Here is a 22,280-nt window from a genome sequence, read left to right as displayed (position 1 = left end):
AATAAATAAAATAAATGTTCCAAATGAAGGATAAACTTAATCTTCTATTGTCATTACATTTCTAATTTGACAGTTTTTATATAGAGCATCATCGAGTTATGGGTCAGAATCAGATCAGGATAGATCAAACACCTAAATCCAATGTAAGATTATACTGTTTAGCACATATTGGCTATAGAAACTGATAGAGGTGATGATGATGATGATGATGATGATGATGATGATGATGAACCTAGTGGCCGCATGGCCAGACACGTTTTGAAAGAGACAGAGAATAATTGAGAGGGAGAGGAGAGAGTGAATAATTTACAATGCTCTTCTTTTTACCCTACAGGATTAATATGTCACTCACTTCTATCCTCTCGGCTGATGCCATTGACAAAGCCGTCAAGGACTGCCAAGGTAGGTTAGGTTAAACAACATAATATGTGCTATACCTCTGTAATGTGTAAGAGAACGAATGAATGAAAGACAGAAATATAACATTAGTTTGAACATTGTGACATATGAACACACACACACACACACACACACACACACACACACACACACACACACACACACACACACACACACACACACACACACACACACACATATGCACGCACACACACACACACACACACACACACACACACACACACACACACACACACACACAGTCGCACGCACACGCACACACACACACACACACACACACACACACACACACACACACACACACACACACACACACACACACACACACACACACAGACACACACAAACACACAAATTGTTTAATATTGCCGGTATATTATTATTATTTCAATAATGTAAAAGACTAAAGCCAATCTTTACTTATCCTAATTCTCATCAAGGTAAAACAATCTTTTAGTGATGTATTAGAATCCGTGATAAAGCTGCAGAGTGTAGGATCTGTCATTCTTGTGTGTGATTTTAAATAATGTACAGTGTCATGCTAACTCAGCCGTGATTTGAAAAATGTTTTCCGTGGACTTGTGTGTCTGCCAGTGTGTAACAGACAGAACCAGGAAGAGGGGGAATAAATCACCCTCCTGCCGGACAGCAGCCTTGTAGCCAATAGCTGATCTACAAGCTCACAATGCATCGCATGACGTGCCGATATTGTGCCTTGTGTGTGTGTGTGTGTGTGTGTGTGTGTGTGTGTGTGTGTGTGTGTGTGTGTGTGTGTGTGTGTGTGCGCGTGCGTTTCCAGCTCCAGACACGTTCAGCCACAAGAAGTTTTTCGAACTGTCTGGCTTGGCCTCAAAGACACCCCAGGAGATTAAAGATGTCTTCCGTCTGCTTGATGATGATGACAGTGGGTCTTTAGAGGTGGAGGAGATTAAGTACGTATAGTTCTATACTATATAGATACTATATTTACTTACCGTATATTTCTTTGTCACAAAGTGACAGCTGTGACAATGAATTGAGAAAAACAATATGTTCAGGCAATATAAAATAAATTCCTGGCTTGCACTCACTGAGACAAAATAAGCCAAGAGAACTGAATTGATTCTTGTCCTGTAACATAACCCATAACCCCCTTTTTTACAGGATTTTACAGGATCTAGCTGTAGGCTTATCTCTCTGTCCACTTCTATTCATATTAATTTGACACACCTGCTTCCATCCAGATTCTTCCTGCAGCGGTTCGTACCTGGGGCTCGGTTGCTGACTGATGCAGAGGCTAAGGCCTTCATATCAGCGGCCGATGATGATGGTGATGGCGAAATCGGAGCAGAGGGTCAGTTCTGAATATTAATCCCTGTCACATATATGCATGCTTTGATGCGCTTACTACAGTAACTGATCAGACCTTGTTGTCATCCAATAGCTGAATGTAATAACACCTGCTCTTTGAAAATCTGTTGTCATGTTATGTAAAGAACATTAAGAGATACTATTGATATTTTTCAATCATATTAGGACTTTTGTTTTTAAAATATCTGATATTTTACCTGAAAAATACTGTTGGTAATGGCACAAACACTTCTGTCTCTTTATAATAATCTTATCACCAGCATTGTGACCTTGTTGCATGTCGACTCAGGCATTCTAAAAAAAATAATCTGGCGTGTTACTGTGAATACATGTATAATACCATGGGCTGGTATGTTGTATTTGAGCTTTAGCAACGGATACCACAATGTAATCAGGACAATCCTTAGATTGAAAATCCACATCATGTCAGCATCTCTTGGCTGGTTAATCTTGGATTTTTTTTAACCGAATGTCAATCATATTTGAAATACATTCAATTACATCAACTGCTTAATCTCATAATTAGTTTTGCAAACTGTGAAATGATAAAGGTTTTAACAGAGTATGTAAAATATTTTATTTTGTGCGATAAATGATCTCTCAACTAAACTAAAACAAAAAATGTTTCTCACTCTAGAATTCAAGACGTTGGTCCTGTCCTGAGATGTCTGCAGATTAAGAGCGTTGGGAAGAGAGCACGAGTGTTCACGTCTTCTATCCTCTCCTCCCTTCATCTCTTGTTCAGGAGTCCTCAGGTCCCCGTCATACATTCCCAGGATTGTATTTTATTTACTACCGAAACTCTATGCACTTGAATTGTTTCTAATTGTCCTTTTCCTGATTAAAAACAAACACTTTTTATGTATTTTTTCCTTTTGTTTGTGAGTGTACTGTATCACTTTGTTGCTTCTTCTCTTTCTATGCACAGACCACTGCACATGCAACTGATGATGAATGAGATGACTAAATAAACGAAATGAACTTACTCGTTGCTTTCTGTTCTGTTTTTTATTTATTTCTTATACGTACTACATGGTTGAAACACAGTTAACACAGTAAACACAGTTATCTGTGTTTTCTGCTGCAAGCTGTACATTGTTGTCTGCTTTTGCTTTTAACTCTGTTTTGTCTTGTGTCAACTGTTTTTAACTTGTTGTACGGCGACCTTGAGTGCATGAAAGGCGCCTTATAAATAAAATATATTATTATTATTCAGATATTTATAAAGTCTCAATACACATTCTAAAGGTTTTCACAACTGTACACTACTGAATGCCTCCATTGTAAATGAGAGTAGGGTTTTATTTAGACCTAATAAATTAGACCACAGACCGAAAGGTTGTTGTAAATTCCAGGTGGTCAATTCTAAAACAATAAAACTCTCCTTTGGGTCAAACTCAACTAGGTCTTACTTACGGATAATGGATCAAAGTTGTTTACGGTTTACCAGACATACAGTAGCTGTCAAAAAAGTCAACTAGGATGTTGAGGCAAACTATATCAAATGGTATGTAGTTCAAATCAACTTCGCAGTGAAATGATAGGGGAAAGAGAGTGCAGATTAAAGTTACAAAGGACTGGGGCCTCTCAATGTCTCAATGGCAGGACTGTCCCCTCTAGGGTTTCTGCTGAGTGAATTGGGCTAGTAAATAAGAAGACAAGACCAGAACCAGTCCCAACATTATTCCTGATCATTCATCTCTGTTCAGCCAATTCAAAATACTGTATGATCAGACTTCCAATTTTAATGAGATTTACCTGTTTTATTTCTTGTTTGTAGTTAGAAGACCGAATAGGTAAATAATGTATTCATTGGCTGGGATTGATTCCATTAATTTAAGTATCCCAAGTATCTGTGTTACCATTACACTATGAAAAGGGTACCGCTCTCTGTGATACGGTTCACAAGTCTTCACAAAGGGGTGTTACACTGACCACACCAACATGCCATCATTATCCCAATTAAGTGTAAAATGTGAAGCTATACCTGCTGCTGTAATCAAGGCCCTCAGACAATTCTAATACAAAACCAGGCTAGTTGTACTTGTACTTCACTTAAATGAAAATGTAATGAAATGAACAACGCAACCTACTGAAATGAAAATGTAATGAAATGAACAACGCAACCTACTGAAATGAAAATGTAATGAAATGAACAATGGAAAAAGTACTCACATTTTGTGCTTGAGTAAAAGTATCAATAGTGCAATATAGAAATACTCTCTGTAAAAGTAGAACGTACTACTGTTTATAGAACTTTATGTAGTTCTGCTTTTGAAAAAAAACAGTTCTGCTTTTGAAAAAAAAGCAGAACTACAAGCTCACAATGCATCGCATAGCGACACATTGTGAGCTTGTAGATTGGCTATTTTCAATATAGGGCTGAAGTGTATGTACAAGTATGTTTTGTAATAATAATTAAAATCTACAAAATAACTATAGTACAGTACTTATACGTAAATGTACTTTCCACCACTGGTTGTAACTTGTATAGGCTTCTGAGTGAGCCTAGGGGGACGATTTTATAGTGGAACCTTATGTTGGATGAAATTAAACCCACCCGGGCAGTTGTGCGTGTGACGCTCATAGCTGTCAGAAGCTGTACCAGGAAGTAAGCGGCTTCTCTTTCTAAATCTAATTTACTCAACTTTCACAGTTATCTTCTCAGAAACTACGACCCCGAACATTCTGAATGTTTCCAAATGTATGCACCGTAAAGTGAGTATTACAGTTTTGTTGTCATTTGAAAAAGTGTGTTTCAGCGAGCTGTACTCAATGGAAAATAGCTGCTGCTGCTGGTGTCATAGCTAACTTGAATAGCTACACACAAATTGAGCACCTAACGTTGGCTAATTGCTACATGTTGTTGTACTCACTCACTGCTTTGCTAACCGACCACAATAGATGTCTTTGTCGTCATAATTGCAAGAGTCAAGTATGGAAAAACAAAAGATGAACTATGCCAAGTTTGCGACCCCGTTCTAATCTAGGCCTGGCGTTGCTGTAGGCAGGCTTGGGGTTTCGCTTGTAAGTATCACTTATCGTTGTAGTGATCTGCTGCCCCTTGGGAATCACCAGGAGGCACGACATCAATTTACACAGCTATGCTAGCTGTGATGATACACAACGTTATGTTACTGTGTCTTCTGATGACACAAAGCCGTTTAACTGTATTTTATGTTAAAGGCACATGAATGGCTCAGCTGACCCCGGACAAAATCCAAGTACTGGTTATTATTGGTGCTATTAGGCCCAGAGAGAAACTGTCTACAATCTTTGGCATTACATTTACACCAAGTCACCAAGCAAAAAACGTAGCCTATGCGTTATACTCTATTATGATTTGAACTTTGAGTCTCACTCACATCAGGAACTTCACCAAAGCTGCATAGACCAGGGGTGCCCACACTTTTTAGACCTGAGAGCTACATTCAGTTTCAAAATTACTGGCTCAACCAGATCTACCCACCAAAAAAAGAATGATCCCATGCAGAAAATAGTGGGTAGTACAAGACAAATGCACTAGGAATGGGAAATAGGGGGAAATGGAATTGGTAGGGTTTTTTTGTACATGCATTTGAAATACTGATTGACTCATGGTGCAAAACACTCAGACACTCAGATCACACAGCCTGTGATCTACTGGTAGATCACGATCTACCTTTTGGGCACCCCTGGCATAGACTGTTTCTCTCAAGCCAACACTGAGCGAATGATCACATGTAGGGCCGGACTACCGTACTGCGCTTACCAGTATGTCTAGTCTCCCCCAAAACACATGTTAGTTAAAAGATAATATAAAATTCAGTTCCTGCAGTTAACTTCTGACCCAAGTCCCAAACCAGAAGGAGAGCTCATCATATCACATCAATCTTAAAATCAACCCATGGCTGCAGTGACTGTTAAATGTTTCATTGATTTTAAGTTCATTTTTTGTGTCTCTAATACACTTTTTAAGAAATGAGCCAGATATGGAATGTCAGAACAGGTCAGCACCATATATGTAGATCTAAGGGTGTCAGTTGGGGCAGTGTATTGAATGTACAGGGTTTGATGAGGGCCCAGGTAGGGCCGGGCCTTAATTTTCGGGCTTGTTGAGAACTGTAGTTCTGGCCAGACGACGGCGCCGCTCGTCGGCAGTCTCCTCCATGAGAGTGTGGAGGTCGTACTGCCGGGGCAGATCAGAGTGTGGAGGTCGTACTGCCGGGGCAGATCAGAGTGTGGAGGTCGTACTGCCGGGGCAGATCAGAGTGTGGAGGTCGTACTGCCGGGGCAGATCAGAGTGTGGAGGTCGTACTGCCGGGGCAGATCAGAGTGTGGAGGTCGTACTGCCGGGGCAGATCAGAGTGTGGAGGTCGTACTGCCGGGGCAGATCAGAGTGTGGAGGTCGTACTGCCGGGGGCAGATCAGAGTGTGGAGGTCGTACTGCTGGGGCAGATGAGAGTGTGGAGGTCGTACTGCCGGGGCAGATGAGAGTGTGGAGGTCGTACTGCCGGGGCAGATCAGAGTGTGGAGGTCGTACTGCCGGGGCAGATCAGAGTGTGGAGGTCGTACTGCCGGGGGCAGATCAGAGTGTGGAGGTCGTACTGCCGGGGCAGATCGGGGTGTGGAGGTCGTACTGCCGGGGCAGATCAGAGTGGAGGTCGTACTGCCGGGGCAGATCAGAGTGGAGGTCGTACTGCCGGGGCAGATCTGGGTGTGGAGGTCGTACTGCCGGGGGCAGATCGGGGTGCATGTCTGGTGAGTCAGACTGCTGGGCGAGTGCGGTCACTTTGGCATGGGATGAACTTTGATCAATAAATCACAATGACCTGGGCACCTTATATGGGGGCTGATGTCACGTGATGTCATGATGACCCGGTCACCTGGGGGCTTGCCTGGGTTGACCAGGGGGCTGATGTCACAATGAGCTGGGAGCTTGCCTGGGGTGAGTGACCGGAATTGTGAGTGTCATGACAGAGTGACGGGAATTGTGAGTTAGGTGTCAAAAACGCAAGGTTTCTTTTTTTTTTAATAATATTTGTTTTATTTGGAAAGTGCAGTATAGTACATATAGCATTTCTACAAATGACACAAGAGCAATTCCCAAGATTTTCTTCTTTTCCCACCCCTCTTCCCTCCCTCATCCCCCCTCCATGTGGCACCATCTCCAATGTCTCTGTATAGTATAGTCCTTTTTCTACATAAGACATCGAGTCCACACTCAAACAGGGACAGACAAGGCAATAACACTTCAGGTGGTAAAAAACACAAGGTTTCATAGTTGATCGATTATTAATTGATTATTTTATTAAATGATTAATTATAGATTTTATAATTGACTAAATTAAGTAAATGTTGCACGCCGTCGCCTACTTGATACCTGTCTAATAGTCACCCAATATTGGTTGAAATTCCCAACTTTATTCTCTTGACTTGTATCTATAGAATTTAGATGTGAACAAGAAGTTGGTCATTATCACCTTTTAGATTTGCCACAGTATGAGATCTATTTATCTTTTTCTGCAGGTACACGGCATGCTAACCACGCTCTTCTTGGAACAGAGGAATTCCAGACATAAGTCACACTAATGCTGATGATCAGGTATCAAGTCAAATGAAAGCATGAGGATTTTAAGATTATAAGTATGAACAGTTTGTTCATTAAGTTGTCTTCTCCCCTCTGTCTGTCTGTTGCAGTCCGAGAATGGCCTCAGGAATGCAAGAGAAACAGTACACTCCATCTCTGCTTAATTTCTTTGTTTATAACCCTTCATTCGGGCCACGGGAAGGAGAGGTGAGTCCAGACAGTGTCTTGTTTGTTGTAACACGTCGTGTCACCACTGTATGCTTGATCCGTCTCCATGGCATTCTTAATCAAAGTCAGTATTTGCTAAAGGGTTATTTTGATACTGTCCCTTGAGCACTCCTATGATGGACAGTGTCTTGGTTTTTTTTAGGAGGAGAAGAAAATCCTGTTCTACTACCCCAGTGAGGTGGAGAAAAATGAGAAGATCCGGAATGTGGGTCTCTGTGAAGCCATTGTACAGTTTACCAGGTAGAGATAGCTCTTGAATCTGAAGAGTGTAAAATCACTGCTGTACTTCTCTCAGTGACTGACTTACTACAAACAATGTTTTGGCATAAAAAAGGCTATCCTCATTTTAGCCTTGTGTGCCCGGATCGTTTCTTTTTTCTTCATACTAAAAACAATTACTGTAACTTGGATAAAGAAGTTCGTCCAATTTAAATTTTAACACAATTTTGCCAACATAATGCCACTGCCCACAGAAGTCACCCCCCCCACACACACGCATATCAAGAACTAATACTTCATTCCAATAACCATTTTTCATTGATGTTCCATGTATTTTGTGAGATATGCTATACATAAAAAGTTCATGTATATTAGAGACATGGTTTATTTGGAAAGCGTTTTTCTGCAATCCTATGTTAAAAGGGACAAGGACTGACGGATACAGATATCACCATGGCAATGGCATATCGGTCGGTTCGGCGGTGCCGTAGGTGTAAGGGCCGTGTCGCGTCCTGAACTCTAGATGTGAGGGCTGCATAGTGGCCTGAACCTCTAGTACTAATAAAACAGTTTTCTATTTTTTGTGTGTTTCAGGACATTTTGTCCGACAAAACCAGCGAAGTCTCTACATACACAGAAGAACCGGCAATTCTTCTTCGAGCCAGAGGACAGTTTCTGGGTAGTCATGGTACAAAAACAACTCTCACTGTCTTTACTTGCAATGCATAAGGTGTTTGTATTCTAGACATAATAATGGTTCTGTTTTTAATTGCATTTGCAGGTTGTGCGAAACCCAATGGTAGAGAAACCAAACAAAGATGGGAAACCACCTACAGTAGAATATCAAGAAGAAGAGATTCTTGTAGGTCTTTTCAAGTAACTTTTGTTTGCTTATCTTTTGAGCTGTGCTAACTGCTCCAACTCAGGCTTTGTGTGTGTGTTTTATTTGGAAAATTCTGTCCATACATAGCCTTACTGTAAGTTGCTGTACTCTCTTGCATCCACAGGACACAGTTTATGGTGCAGTCTTAAGGCAATGCTACAGTATGTACAAGGTAAGCAGCACCAGATTGCTTTTAAATACTTTCACAGCAAGCCAGTTTTGCCTGGCTAACAGATATGCTCTTCAGAAATGCAGACATTTACCAGAATTCTATACCTCATGCAACCATTGTATTGTTATAAATGCTCTGGAGGTATTCTAGGGCTTATCCAGTGAACAAACACCAATGAACTACTGCGTGTAGTGTACTCAGAAATCCAATCGCTTGCGCTTACCTCCAAGCCTCATTTTCTGATTGGCACTGACCCTTAGTGGCACAAGGGCTTTGTACTTTATATGTAAGACATTAACGTTGTTATTGTTAATGCTGTAGCTCTTCAATGGCACATTCAGCAGAGCGATGGAGGCTGGCGGAGTGGAGCTTCTCATCCAGAAGCTCGAGAAGTTCTTCTACAGGGTAAGAAGATGAAACACATCTATCCATACACTGACTCATAAACATTAGCATAATAAATATTAGCATATGACTCATATGTCATATAACTACTTTATGTTGGTATGAAAGTCAATTATACCTGTTACTGCCTGATACTAAATGTCTACTTCATGATGTACTGTAGCACTTTCATTTGATTGGCAGATACACATTAGCTCCTCTTTTTTAATTCAGTGTAAACAGGCGTTGACACAGGACACTTTTGCGGGAAAGTACTCACATCATCCTGTGTTGGCAGACACGCCAGACTGCCGGCCGCCATAGCCTAATGATTCTTGATAAACGCAGACATTCATTAGTCCTATTGGTGTGGAGCTAGCCACACGCCTTGATGTAAGGACACAGCTTTAGGCTCACCCGTTGAGATTATTAAAGAGCGTGAATAATTCATGTGTAATGAAGAGGACACCCTCTGTTGCCTCTTAAGCTTTCTTGGGCTTCCCTCTTCCAGAATGTAACTCAAAGATGCAGAAGACTGAAAAAAAAAAGTGAGAGCTGGTGGTGTACATGTCAGAGGTCGAATGTCAGAACCTCCCCTCCTGTCCTTGGGTGACTCGGGCATTTGTAGAGAGCATGGACCCCTCTCTCTTTTCCATCTCCTGTTTCTGAGTCTTCATGTGTGCGCTGGCTCATGCATGTGTTTTTGTGGTGTGGCCAATCTCCTGTTATTTCATGCATGTGCTTGTAATTTGTATGTACTGTATGTGTCTGTGACCAGTATCTTCAGACGCTGCACCTACAGTCATGTGACCTGCTGGACGTGTTTGGTGGAATCAGCTTTTTCCCACTGGACAAGATGACATACCTGAAGATCCAGTCCTTTGTGAACAGAGTGGAGGAGAGCCTCAGCCTGGTCAAATACACAGCCTTCCTCTACAACGACCAACTCATCTGGTACATGCTATTTATGTGCACCCCCCAACTGCCCAGTCAGACTGTTTATTGTTGCTGTCAGGCTGAAACCTTCTGTAACGCTTTGTGTTTTTTGGTAACCCGCCCTACTTGATCACTAGAGTGCCACATAAAAGTGCAGCCGGTGCGTTTTGAGCTCGTGGATCTGCTACTTTTGAATTTGAATCCTGAAAAGTAACAGTTTTGGACATGAGGTTTCCACCCGACAGAGACGTTGTACGAACGAGTGTGTTCTTTTTAGTTCACCTCCCCCACTCTCGTTAGCGTGCGGCTGGAATTGTTGTCATTTCCAATCCCATTACCACAGGCTGGGTGGAACAGGCGGGCCCAAATAACCAGTAATCCTCTTTGTGGGATATTATATATGCATTTATTATTATTATTATTTTATTTTTATCCCACGATATTTGTAACCCATTTTTTTCACCCAGTGTCAATTGTCTAGTGTAATACTTGGTGCTACACTCCCTCTGCCAACCTGGGGTGAGCAACGGACTGACCTCATGTTTCCTTCAATACATGAGGAGTCCAAGGCGCTTCTTTTCTTTCCATCAGGCGCCCCGGCTGGCCAGAGGGAAGCAGTTTTAGAGAACAGGATTACTGCATATTTTTGTGAGGGTACTACCTACCCTAGGGTACACTAGAAGAACATGCAAACTCCACACAGAAAGGCCCTTTTGCCAACCCCACTTAGGGTATGGGCACTGATGACGCGGAGGAGAGAACTTGCCCACAGCATCCCCAACAAGAATGGAACCCAAGGCCTACCGAGTCCCACTGCGCCACCGTGCCCCCATTATATGTATTCTGATATCTCTTTCCGTTTTAATTGCACTGTCAGCCGACCAGCTTGAATGGAGGGATTAGTGATCGCTAATGTGTTGACCAGAGAGCAGCTTTCACTGCCTTAGCGTGACCCTTCATTATACTGTATATGAAAGCCTTTGAGGGATGCATACATTTGTTTGATTTCTTGATTTTAACTGCTATTTACTCACATTGCTATGCCTCATTCTCACCAGCTACAGTGGTCATTCTTAGCAGCACACTTTATATAACATGCCAGTCACCAAAAGGTTCAACAAATCATCAATCAATCAATACCCACCTTTATTAATCAAATTATCAAATCTACCACACATCTGGTTCTCACTTGTCAATCTTCCTATCTAGCTTTCTATCACCCCCAGATATATGTGCATGTATCTTGTTTCATATTATTAACAATAATCCCTTTGTCTTGTATTCATTGATGTGAATGTGTCGAGGCATTTAAAGTTGTGGTTAACCACTTTCAACGTGTTAACTCTCATTTGGGCATGTCCTGGGTGAATGTTCACCGTATCGTACAACAAATGATATAGGGCTTAATTAGTGTCTGTCGTTGTGACTGCAGGAGCGGACTAGAACAGGATGATATGAGGATCCTGTACAAGTATCTGACCACCTCATTGTTTCCCAGGCACTCTGAACCAGAGGTGAGTAGAATTGAGGGCCGACGTAGAAAAACATGTCAAATTGTTTAAAAAGAGATGGGATACGATACATGCGTGTATAGACTACAGGCAAATCCGCGGAGGGCTGCCCTGGGCGCAATCGTAGCTGCGGTGTCGCATTACGTGCAGCTTGACACCGCAGCATTGATCGCCTACAGGGCACCCCTCCGGTTTCGTCTAAAGCGGTGGAGGGAGGAATAAACTTAGGAAGGCAAGGTTGATTTTGAGTGAAAGACGAGCGGTTTGGATTGAGGCGAGAGAAGGGAAGGTGATGGATTGGATGAGAGATAGAATGTTTTGAACATGAGATCCACTGCTCTCTTCTGACCTCTAGAAATCCACTCCTCTGCAGGTGTTTCCTCTACTGTGTGTGATGTCACTAATGTGATTCTGTACATACTGAACTGCACTAGACCAGATTGAAATGATTTCAATAAACTCAAGATATAATACGGTAGCAATAGTGAGTGTATGATATGTTTTTGGAGTGTATGATAAAATGATGAATGAGTACTTCTCACGTTCAATGTAATGAGGACTCTGTCTGTCTCTCCTTCTCTCCCTGCCCCCTCCACTCTCTCCCCGTCCCAGTTGGCTGGCAGGGACTCTCCACTCAGGCCTGAAGTGGCAGGGAATCTGTTGCACTATGGAAGGTGAGCCTTTCAACCCATTCTGACCTGAGATCAGATTCTAAAAAAATCTTAAATCCTGACAGTTTAAAAAAATAGCAGACCTACAAGCTCATAGCGAGTGGCGCACTATGAGCTTGTAGATCTGCTATTTTTCAATAGTATGACATAATGCATTGCTAACACCAAAATGGGTTCCCGCCCAAAATGGGTTAACGCAGTCGTATTGTGGGACAAAGTGATGTAAACCACATCAGTTGTTGTTGTTGTTGTCATTGTTTATTGTTCTTGCTGAGTCTCCAAAACAATTTATTGAGATCATTTTGTCATTATAAAGAAAGCTTCTGCATTATAAAGAAAGCTTAACTTCACAAATGCACATGATCAACAATAATACGTTGCTGGGTTGTACTGCTTGTGTTTAGTCTTTTTCATTGTTTACAACTTTTCACTGTTGATGTAGCTTTCTCTGCTGCTATTCTCTCTCTGGGAGAGGGGGCTAGAGCCTAATTTATACTACGCTGCTGCCCGCACCATGGTTTTAAAACGGGCCTATAAAATAGTGTAATCCTGGATTTTATTCATATAATATAACCAGTAAGACGCCCTAAGGGTGAGAAGCGACCTTGTCACGTGCATTCATCCGCCTGGGTGACGGCAATACTGCTGGGCGAGCGCTGGCGCTTTGGCATGGGGGGTCAGATCAACATGTGGAATGAATTTGGTTTGATGACATTTGGAATGTCAGAACAGGAAGGACGGTTGGGGAAGGACCTGTTCTGACATGTCAGCAACAGGTCAGCTCCATATTTGGAGATCTATGGTTTTGAGGTCGGATGTAGATTGCTGGCCGGCTCCATTTATGCAGATCTAGGTGATGATCCATGTATGGTTAGCCAGGGTTAGCTGAGGTCAGTGTCGTGATCTTCATATGGAGACGGCCATATATGGTGGCGTGACGTGTCACGAGGCTTGATGTCATGGAGATTTAAGGGTCATGATGTCACGAGATGTCATGAGGCCATGACCATATATGGAGAGGTGAGGTCACGAGGCGTGATCATATATGGAGATGTGATTGAGGGAGGCGTGACTATATATGGAGGTGTGGGTGACTGACAAACGGACAGTGAAATGCAGGTTTTTATAGTAAATGCATTCTACTGTCGCAATAATATATGAATACTAGTAATTAAACAATTCTACAATAACCAGCAGACCAGAATTCTACAATAACCAGAATTCTATGAGCTGGGTTGTTACTAACCTCCAGTAAAACAATAAATTGCTTTGAATTTAAATGTAATGCATTATGTTTTGCATATATGTTTTGGGAAATTAATTTGCACTTTTAAACACTTTACCCATTGTTCCCTAATGGGCAAGAACATGTAGTACAGGTGTTATCAATGTTGTCGCTCTGGATTAAGAGTGTCTGCTAAATGCCTAAATTGTGCATTTCATCTATATGCAGCCTGCAAGCCAATTCAATTATATTGATATTTTGAAGCCTACAGTGTATAAGCTCAAACAGAAATGTCATTTTTATACTCCAATGCTGCAAAACACTATTCAATCGTTAATCACAATTATTGGACATAAAATGTCCTGATTGTGATAGCCCTATGTCCAAGTTCATGCTATCCCATCACATTTGTACCCATGTGTTATCCGAGGTGACCCATGACTAAAGGGAAATTGGAGCTCATATGGTGGTCAGAGGACACAAGTTGACTTCTGCTGACCTAGATCCTGTGCAGGGATCCTGCCTGCACAGCTGTAACAAGATAACATAAGACGGCAATTGGGATACACTGTAAAATCGGCAGTGTTGATTTATCCATTTACTCAGAGTTAAATTGCTGTGTGATGCTGCAAATGATTGGGAAGTGAATGCAGCAAGGATGGATTGATGTAAAATTTGGATCCTGGTGGGACTCAAACCCAAGGATGCTATGGTTAACTGCAACTCATTGATTTCCAATTCCATTTACTGTAAGTTTCAGTCATTAAGATGACTTATAAAATGCATCCATGAAATAAGGTTCACGTCCAAGTGCTAGGACACATTACAAGCAGTTGTACTGTAACTAAGTTCGAGGCTCAGCCGATCTTTCATCTATTTCCATTTCAGTTCAATTGAGTTGGGTGACATATTCAAGAACAGGTTGTGGAATGTGTGCGTGACTACCTTTCAGTCAATGTTTTAAATGTTTAATCTCATCTCTAATAAACGACTCCATCTCGTCTCACTCACTTTAATCATTTTACCGGCTGCACGGTCAGACACGACATTTTAAACGGAGAAGAAAACCAGCACTCACGGCAATAGCTTTTCAGGCACTTATTTATTTTACCATAGGTAGGTTAGGTATATGGCATGCTGCAGACAATCTCATCTCTGCCAAGCATTTGCCTCATGTTTTTACCCCCCTTCTTTCTTTCTTTCCAGGTTTCTCACAGGACCGTCCAACCTCAAAGATCCCGAGGCCAAATTCAGATTTCCCAGAATATTTGTCAACACAGAGGACAACTATGAGGAACTGCATCTGATTGTTTATAAGGTGACACGTTTGCCTGACTAATGACGGGCTAAAAAATTGATTCATAAAAAGGCTTTATTTTTAATGCTTTAAAACATGGAATAGGTAGTAGACCGGTTGTTCATGAAGAATAGAATTAGGCTGAAGGCCCTCGCTGCTGTGTCTAATGATATGGATTTTTTGGGAAGGGGATTATTAAATGGCAATGTTAAAGGAGAATTCCATGCTAGAAGGCTTTCTTACCTTATTTGTAGTTGTTACGTCCCCACCAAAGAGGTCCAGGTGTTATTTTATTATTATTATTGGCTATTTCCCCTAATATAAGTCCTCAATGAATTGAATTGAATTGCATTTAATTGAATGAGGCATTGGGGTGTTGTGCTAATTCGCTTATTTCCATCGCTCAAAAAAGAATATTTTTTGTATATATCCTCTCTTCATAATGTAAATAGTATACAAGTGGCACACTTTACTACTTATTTCGATGGAAATAAGCGAATTAGCACAAAAACCCAACCCCCATTGAGGGCTTTTATTAGGGGAAATAGCCAATAATGCACTTTTGCACAAAATAACACCTGGACCTCTTTGGTCTTCTAGCATTGAATTCTTTGCAGCTTCAGATCCCATTTCAAGGTGGCACAGCGCTAGATATAATAGCATGTAACCAAAAGACACTTTGGAGGACCAGCAACCAACATGGGTATGATTACTTCTAATGCGACTAGCGACGGGACCGTGATGAGCTGTGGAATTGGAAGCATTGATTTAGATCAAAGGTTATTCACGTTTTAAGATATTCGATCCCATCCATTAAAATGGAGGGGGACCACTTTGGATGACGTCCCAACCGGAAATGACATTGAATGCTGCCCAATAGACGCTCCCAGCCTGTATATCGGTGCATTCGGTTATGGAATGATTAATGTTCCGTCTTTTGGGCACCCATGACAGTTATAAGAAGTATTCGGATCTGTGTAGCCTGTATATATTTCCCCGGTCTGTACTCAAAACTGTGTTCAATCTGCTCTTTTCCAGGCAATGAGTGCAGCAGTTTGTTTTATGATCAGCGGTAAGTAATCACACTATTTGTCATATGTCACATTTTCATTGAGCTACCATTTGAGTGGAAATGAATGCCCCGTAACCAGTCATTGCTGTTTTACTCAGCTTTGTTCAGAATAGAGCACAGAAGTCTGACATCAGTGCCGCTGTAGTGCGCTATCCCCCTGGTTCAGTTATTACTTACGCAAGCAGAGCGCGCAAGTAATAGTTTTCGTTTTCGTATGCCGCCGTTTGATGTGTATGCGCCGTGCTAGCATATGACGTAATGACTACTTGTGCTTGATATGGCAGTGGTGTCAGGTTACATACATGTATACATAGGGTCATTACCTTTAATCCTCCCGACACTAAAACATATCGTCATTACGTCACCATCGAAAACCAATTACACCCTGGCATTGGGTCCTTTAATCCACATCTTTATTACGTCATCATTGAGAGCTAGTTGTACCAGTTATACCCTGACGTCATATGCTGCTACGATACATACGCATCAAACGTAACCACAGTATACCGCTAATCAACTTACAAATTACATATACATAGAGGCATTTCCTTTAATCCACCCAACACTGATCGACATATACGTCACCATCGAAAGCCCTCCCACCTAATTATTTCCTTCTTGCCCCACTTGTTACTCTTCCTTGCCTCTATATGCCCCCCCCTAGCCTCGGTGGAGCTGACGAGGGAGTTCTGTGAGCAGCTAGATGGACTTGTGGGGCCCCAGCTCACCTTGCTGGCATCTGACATCTGCGAGCAGTTCAACATCAATCGCAGGATATCGGGGTAAATGGACCACAATCTGAAATGTAATCCCACTTAAAAATTTCATCACAAGTTCAGAGACATCAAAATGCTCATGTTTCTGGTTTTATAGCACTGAAAACACGTCGCATGTATTTTCTGTGTACTAAAGAGCTGGAGAGACAGGTTCTGAATAACAAAAACTATAGGAGTGATTATTATCTTACTGTACACTGGCACTAATGCAGAAGTATTTGAAGATGGAGCATCCAACCGTCAATTACTCACAAGTGTTCCCAAACGGAAGACCTTCATTATAACACGACTAACCAAGCTCCTCCTTCTCGGTTGGCAACATGACAGGATTCAGGGCTGTGGCGTGCTGTCTTCCTTTTCACGAAAATCTGCTTTAAAATGGTGTAATCGCTTGTCGCAGTGTTTTTAAAATAATCCAAAGTGGCAATCGACAACAACTGAACATACTCTACTGTTACACTTTAACACCTAATATCCACATAGCGCAGAGTGGAAATTAGTTTGATTGCTCCAGTTGCATCTCCCACTGACCCATTTCATTTGAAAGGCAATGACACGAATAATGTTGGTGTATTCTGTGACACGTTAGTTAACACAAGCCTTGCATGTTAACATTAAGTACCTCGTTGAGGCCCTGGACATTGAGGGTTGACAAGTTGCGCACTGTGTGTGGTTAATTGCCCTCTATTGTTTTCTTAAGTACAGACAACAAGCTGCTGGAGAAAAAGGCTACAGACTAGTGGTAGGGAGAGATGGTGGCAAGACAGTGATGCGTAATAAATGCTAATACATCAATAAATATATCATCTTTCAAAGCCCATGTTGGACTTCAGCACTAACCCCAAATTTGACTTAAGTAGCCTAATATATGGTAATGTGGTCTTTAAATTAATCTAAATATTTCTTTCTTTTTTTCTGGACAGTGTCCATTCATATTCCCCAATACTTAATGCCTGAATCACTATCTTGTTATTGTTTTGTTTTTTGACAAAGTACTTCTCTCGACAGTGATTATACCCAACAGACAGTGTCACTTGACAGCGCCATGCATTCAATCCCCTTTTGAATTGACCCACATAGGGCCGACGGCGTCAGACGAGACTCTTGTTACTCCATCGGATATTGTCACAGGCTCACTACTTGTGGGGTAACACAAGCGTTGTGGCCAGCCAGTGTTACTTGGGAGCCTGGCACGCTGCATGGTACTCCAACTCCGCTACCCCTACAGATAACTGGAGATAAGCGCTGACCAGTAACCTAAGACTCTGGACTCTGTGGCTTGGACAGTTTGACAAGCTTCTTCTTAGTCATCCGAGTGAAGAATAGAGTGAATAAGTAATGCTGGCCCAAAAGGTCCACTGCTGGAACCCAGCCCATCTCTTCTGATCAAGACTGCCGGAACTGTCGAGTAGACTCAGATAGGGTGATACACACACACAGACACACAGGCACTGTGCTACTGCATACACTTACAACACACAGTTTACTGATTAACACATTCATACATGTGTACTCGGTTTCTCTGATGCATGCATACACACTACACAGTCATACTCTTAAACACGTTCTCTTTCTCGGGCCATCGATTAGTTAATCTAATCTGTGCCCGAACATAATGTTCATAATGTGCACCATCAGTTTATTGCACCATCAGATTAACTATGTTGAATCTGCAGCGGGACACATTTGGAAGGCAGAATATTTTACTTGTATTTGCCCAGTGTGAACTGGACAAATAATTTGGACAGCATGCAGCAAGAGAATTGTATTTTGTGGAACAAATTTGAAAGATGACAGACGCTGTGTAGGTGTAGGTTATTCGTTAATTCGTGTATTATTGTAGATTTTGTCACTTCTCATGCAGGTGTAGATTTTGTTTCAGAATTTGGTGCAGAACCGTGCCATCAGCTAATTTGTCAGCTAATGTACTGTAGTGTCAGTCTGTGTAATGTGTTTGGACTGGAGCATCTTTTAACATGAAACATCACCCACTATACTTTTGTTTACGTATTTTTTTTAAATACCTGGGTGTTTGGAATGACAAAAGTAACCTCAGGAAAGACAGATGGGTGTGCGACTGTGCGTGTGACAATATAATCATGAGGCGGAGAGACCGAGAGAGATTGGTCTCAATCCACATACAGTACAGATTAAGAACACACTTTACCTCGCCAAAAGGTTTGGCAGGTTTGGCAAAATGTTAAAAAAAATATTTAATAAAGATTGAGTCATAAATAAATCAAAGGCAGATGCCCATCTACTATCTAGTATATTAAATAACCCTATAATAAATATAATATTTACTTGCGCAAGCAGAGCACGCAAGTAAAGTTGTTTGTCTGGTGCTCCGGCGCGTATGCCGTGGCTGCATGAAGTGTGCAACGCGCAAGTAGGCTCTTACACAGAGTGCAGTTCTAGTTAAATCATAATGTTTCTTCTGCCTTCAGATCAGGGATGGGCAACTTTTATGATTGAGACGGCCACAATATTTCCACGCTCACTCCAGATTGTATACATTGTATAATGTCTTTTCCTAAATAATGCCCTACTTTGTCATTCTATGTCACACAAAAGTAGCAAAAATGGCCGATCTACAAGCTCAAAATGCTTGTATACAGTATTTTTGCTATTTTTTTTCATTGGAATCCTGAAAAGTAACTTAGTAACTTTAACTTTATGAACTTAAATATAAATACATTGGACATAACACATTATAGTATTGTAATACTAGTCATTAAGCTACTAATATAGCCTGAAGTAATTAAAGCAGATCATGTTTGGAATTGGAACGGCTGGAATCAATAATATCAGTATTCCGATATTAACCTATGGGCTGCATTAAGTGAAGGTGAGGGCCGCATGTATGCTTCAAATGTCAAGATTTTTTTACTTTAACACGTATATATGTACAAAATACATGCTGTTGATATTTAATCTTCCTTCCTACTGTATACCTGGTCTTTCTGGTTTATGTATTTTTTCATTACTGTGTCCATCTAGGCCAGACAAAGAGCCCCAGTTCAAGTTCATCTACTTCAACCACATGAACTTGGCAGAGAAGAGCACCATTCACATGAGGAAAACAGCCAGTGTGTCGCTCACTTCTGTTCATCCTGACCTTATGAAGATCTTGGGAGACATTAATTGTGACTTTGCCAGGTGATTTGTTTAATTTACCTGTTGGATTCAAATAAAGCAATTACAAGTACCTTTTTTGTATAAAAGACAGTGCATAATGTATTCACTTTTCATGTAAATCTTACTAGTTTACAATGGCATAGTATATGACAAGTAAGACGCGCAAACGCGGGAAGCGAACGCAGCTATACGTCCAAATATGGAGTGTGTTGCATCAATCACAAACAAATCACTCGGCTCCATATATGGGCACAAAGGGGGGACACACACTGTGTGTCCCCCCTTTGTGCCACACAGACACACAGACAGACAGACATGATCTGCTAGGTCTCATAGTAAGTGCTCACTGCATTCGCAATTATATATTCTGTTTCACAAGACGGTACTTGTACACAATACAACTGCATTTTGTGTTTTATTAATGCTTCCCCTTCATAAAGTAGTATTTGGGTCTCAGATTGACACACACATACATTTTCCTACGTAATGTTATTTTTATGTTTTCATACATAATGGTATAGTACACATGGCAGCTTTATTACTACCAATTGCCTTTTAGGCATCATGAGACAGTCATGTGAAAATCACACTTTGTCTCTTTCTAGCGTGGGCAATGGCATTCCCATGGTGCAGCATTATTGCGAACGCAGTGATTGCGAACCAGTGAGCACTTACTATGAGACCTAGCAGATCATGTCTGTCTGTCTGTCTGTCTGTCCCGCTTTTGTGCCCATATATGGAGCTGAGTGATTTGTTTGTGATTGATGCAAGTGTCTGTCCCGCTGTTACGTCACCATGACTCAGCCATAACCATATAAGGAGTCCCCAAAGCAGCTATACGTCCAAAACCCAAATATGTACGAGCTGCGTTCGCTTCCCGCGTTTGCGCGTCTTACTCGTTTATATGTAAGAGCTGTCTCAGGAAGATTAATGCCACAATGTAATGAGGTTGTGTAATAAATTGCCCATTTCTGAAAAGTAATCAGTTGCTAGTTAGTCTTCCTAACAGTGCTCAGTTTTGTACTGTATACTGCCATGGGTTGTGAACATTTCATTTAGACTGTCCACCTAACATCTTTTTATCCCCAACCCCCAGAGTTGATGAAGATGAAGAAATTATTGTAAAAGCTATGACGGACTACTGGGTAGTTGGCAAGAAGTCAGACCAGAGAGAATTGTACGTCATCCTGAACCAGAAGAATGCCAATCTGATTGAAGTAAACGGTACGATTGATATGAACGACTCGCCTTGCTTTAGCTTTGTCCAGTGGTTTTCAGTGGCAGAGACCACTGATAGACTACAGTACAGTATGGTGGGATATGGTGGCAAATAATGAATTACATTACAACATACTGACACTGTGGAACATACTGACACAAATGGAAATGAACCCAGGTGACATCATCTAGCAATGTGGACTTGCGTGCCCTGCCACCACAATAAATCTGTCCCAATACTTAATCTCCCATCTAACAATCGCTGCCCTTCTGTTCCCCCCCCCCCCCCCCATACAGAGGAAGTTAAGAGGCTTTGTGCAACACAGTTCAACAATATATTCTTCTTGGACTGACAGCGATTCCAGAGATCTCTCAGGATGACAGAGACTCAGAAAGATAACGGGAAGAGCAGAGGAGGGAAGAGACACATGGACTGTTTTAACCACACTAAAAACTGTCATCATCAAAGGGTATTATGACAGCATCAGTGTAATGCAATAATTGCAATTGAAGCTTTTCTCATTTTCTTTTTAGATTTTTATTTAACCTATACAAATTGTAATTAAATTGAAATTTATTTAGAATTCCACTGTACTTAATTTGATTTGTTGCCTTGTACATACATTGCTTGGTATTCGTTGATTAACTGTTAATGATGGTGTCAATTGATATCACTTGTCCATCACTTTCTTTTTTTTTTCTTTTTTTTAATGGAGACCCTCGGTCATGGTCAGTCAAAATGGATTCCAAAACCTACACACAAATCTTTTCTTAATGTTTGATTAATACGCTTGTATAGTTTTGAAATAAGATACCATCACGTCACAAAAGTATTGTGGTTTGTAAACAGCTGCCCAAACTTTCAATAAATTAAGAAATTATAATTTTACTCTGATTATAAAGAAAATTAATTTTTATGGCTGTTCTAAATCATTAAAGCCACAGTGTGTGATACTGTGCGGCGTGTGCACCCACTAGCGATAAACAACGGCAACTGTGCCACAGAGGGAAGTATGGTTAATGGGTATATTACTGAGGGAGGTGCTCAACCTGGGAGGAGCTCAGGCCAGGGAGGGGACACTGAAGTCTTTTGTCACTAACAATTTTGCATTGCGGAAATCTCATCTACGACGGATCTAGTTGATGTCAGTGGTCACCTTTGCAGAGTAGGTAAACCAGTCCATCTTATTCACAAACTGACCAAACAACTG

General features: G+C 41.3%; 2 protein-coding genes across 2 annotated transcripts; both read left to right on the top strand.

Annotated features, from left to right (window-relative positions):
- Nucleotides 1–305: 305 nt before the first annotated feature.
- On the top strand, nucleotides 306–2,532 carry pvalb9 (parvalbumin 9). Its single transcript, XM_080789075.1, has 4 exons — nucleotides 306–402; nucleotides 1,220–1,352; nucleotides 1,644–1,753; nucleotides 2,408–2,532. Exons 1-4 carry the CDS (start codon nucleotides 312–314, stop codon nucleotides 2,431–2,433), a joined length of 360 nt encoding a protein of 119 aa, XP_080645201.1. The 5' UTR covers nucleotides 306–311; the 3' UTR covers nucleotides 2,434–2,532.
- Nucleotides 2,533–4,365: 1,833 nt separating this feature from the next.
- Nucleotides 4,366–21,958, top strand: ccz1 (CCZ1 homolog, vacuolar protein trafficking and biogenesis associated). The gene is made up of 17 exons (XM_080789086.1): nucleotides 4,366–4,488; nucleotides 7,279–7,354; nucleotides 7,450–7,546; nucleotides 7,710–7,807; nucleotides 8,381–8,474; nucleotides 8,568–8,648; nucleotides 8,794–8,841; nucleotides 9,163–9,246; nucleotides 10,004–10,179; nucleotides 11,594–11,675; nucleotides 12,285–12,346; nucleotides 14,775–14,886; nucleotides 15,904–15,937; nucleotides 16,602–16,719; nucleotides 19,714–19,872; nucleotides 20,948–21,075; nucleotides 21,367–21,958. The coding sequence occupies exons 2-17, from the start codon at nucleotides 7,341–7,343 to the stop codon at nucleotides 21,420–21,422; spliced, it is 1,443 nt and encodes a 480-aa protein (XP_080645212.1). The 5' UTR covers nucleotides 4,366–4,488; nucleotides 7,279–7,340; the 3' UTR covers nucleotides 21,423–21,958.
- The last annotated feature ends 322 nt before the right edge of the window (nucleotides 21,959–22,280 follow it).

Source organism: Protomyctophum bolini (genome assembly GCF_963924005.1).
Source record: "Protomyctophum bolini genome assembly, chromosome: 18".
NCBI classification, from domain to species: Eukaryota; Metazoa; Chordata; class Actinopteri; order Myctophiformes; family Myctophidae; genus Protomyctophum; species Protomyctophum bolini.
The sequence above is the reverse complement of the archived record's forward strand: the minus strand, read 5'-3'. Positions and strand labels throughout refer to the sequence as shown.

What these genes read in the sequence shown, in the direction of transcription:
- pvalb9 (XM_080789075.1), top strand. Translation starts at nt 312, where the DNA reads ATGCTCTTCTTTTTACCCTACAGGATTAATATGTCACTCACTTCTATC. An exon ending in AGCCGTCAAGGACTGCCAAG is followed by an intron (nt 403 to 1,219) that starts GTAGGTTAGGTT and finishes GTGCGTTTCCAG; the next exon opens with CTCCAGACACGTTCAGCCAC. An exon ending in TGGCGAAATCGGAGCAGAGG is followed by an intron (nt 1,754 to 2,407) that starts GTCAGTTCTGAA and finishes TTCTCACTCTAG; the next exon opens with AATTCAAGACGTTGGTCCTG.
- ccz1 (XM_080789086.1), top strand. An exon ending in GCCATTGTACAGTTTACCAG is followed by an intron (nt 7,808 to 8,380) that starts GTAGAGATAGCT and finishes TGTGTGTTTCAG; the next exon opens with GACATTTTGTCCGACAAAAC. An exon ending in TACAACGACCAACTCATCTG is followed by an intron (nt 10,180 to 11,593) that starts GTACATGCTATT and finishes TTGTGACTGCAG; the next exon opens with GAGCGGACTAGAACAGGATG.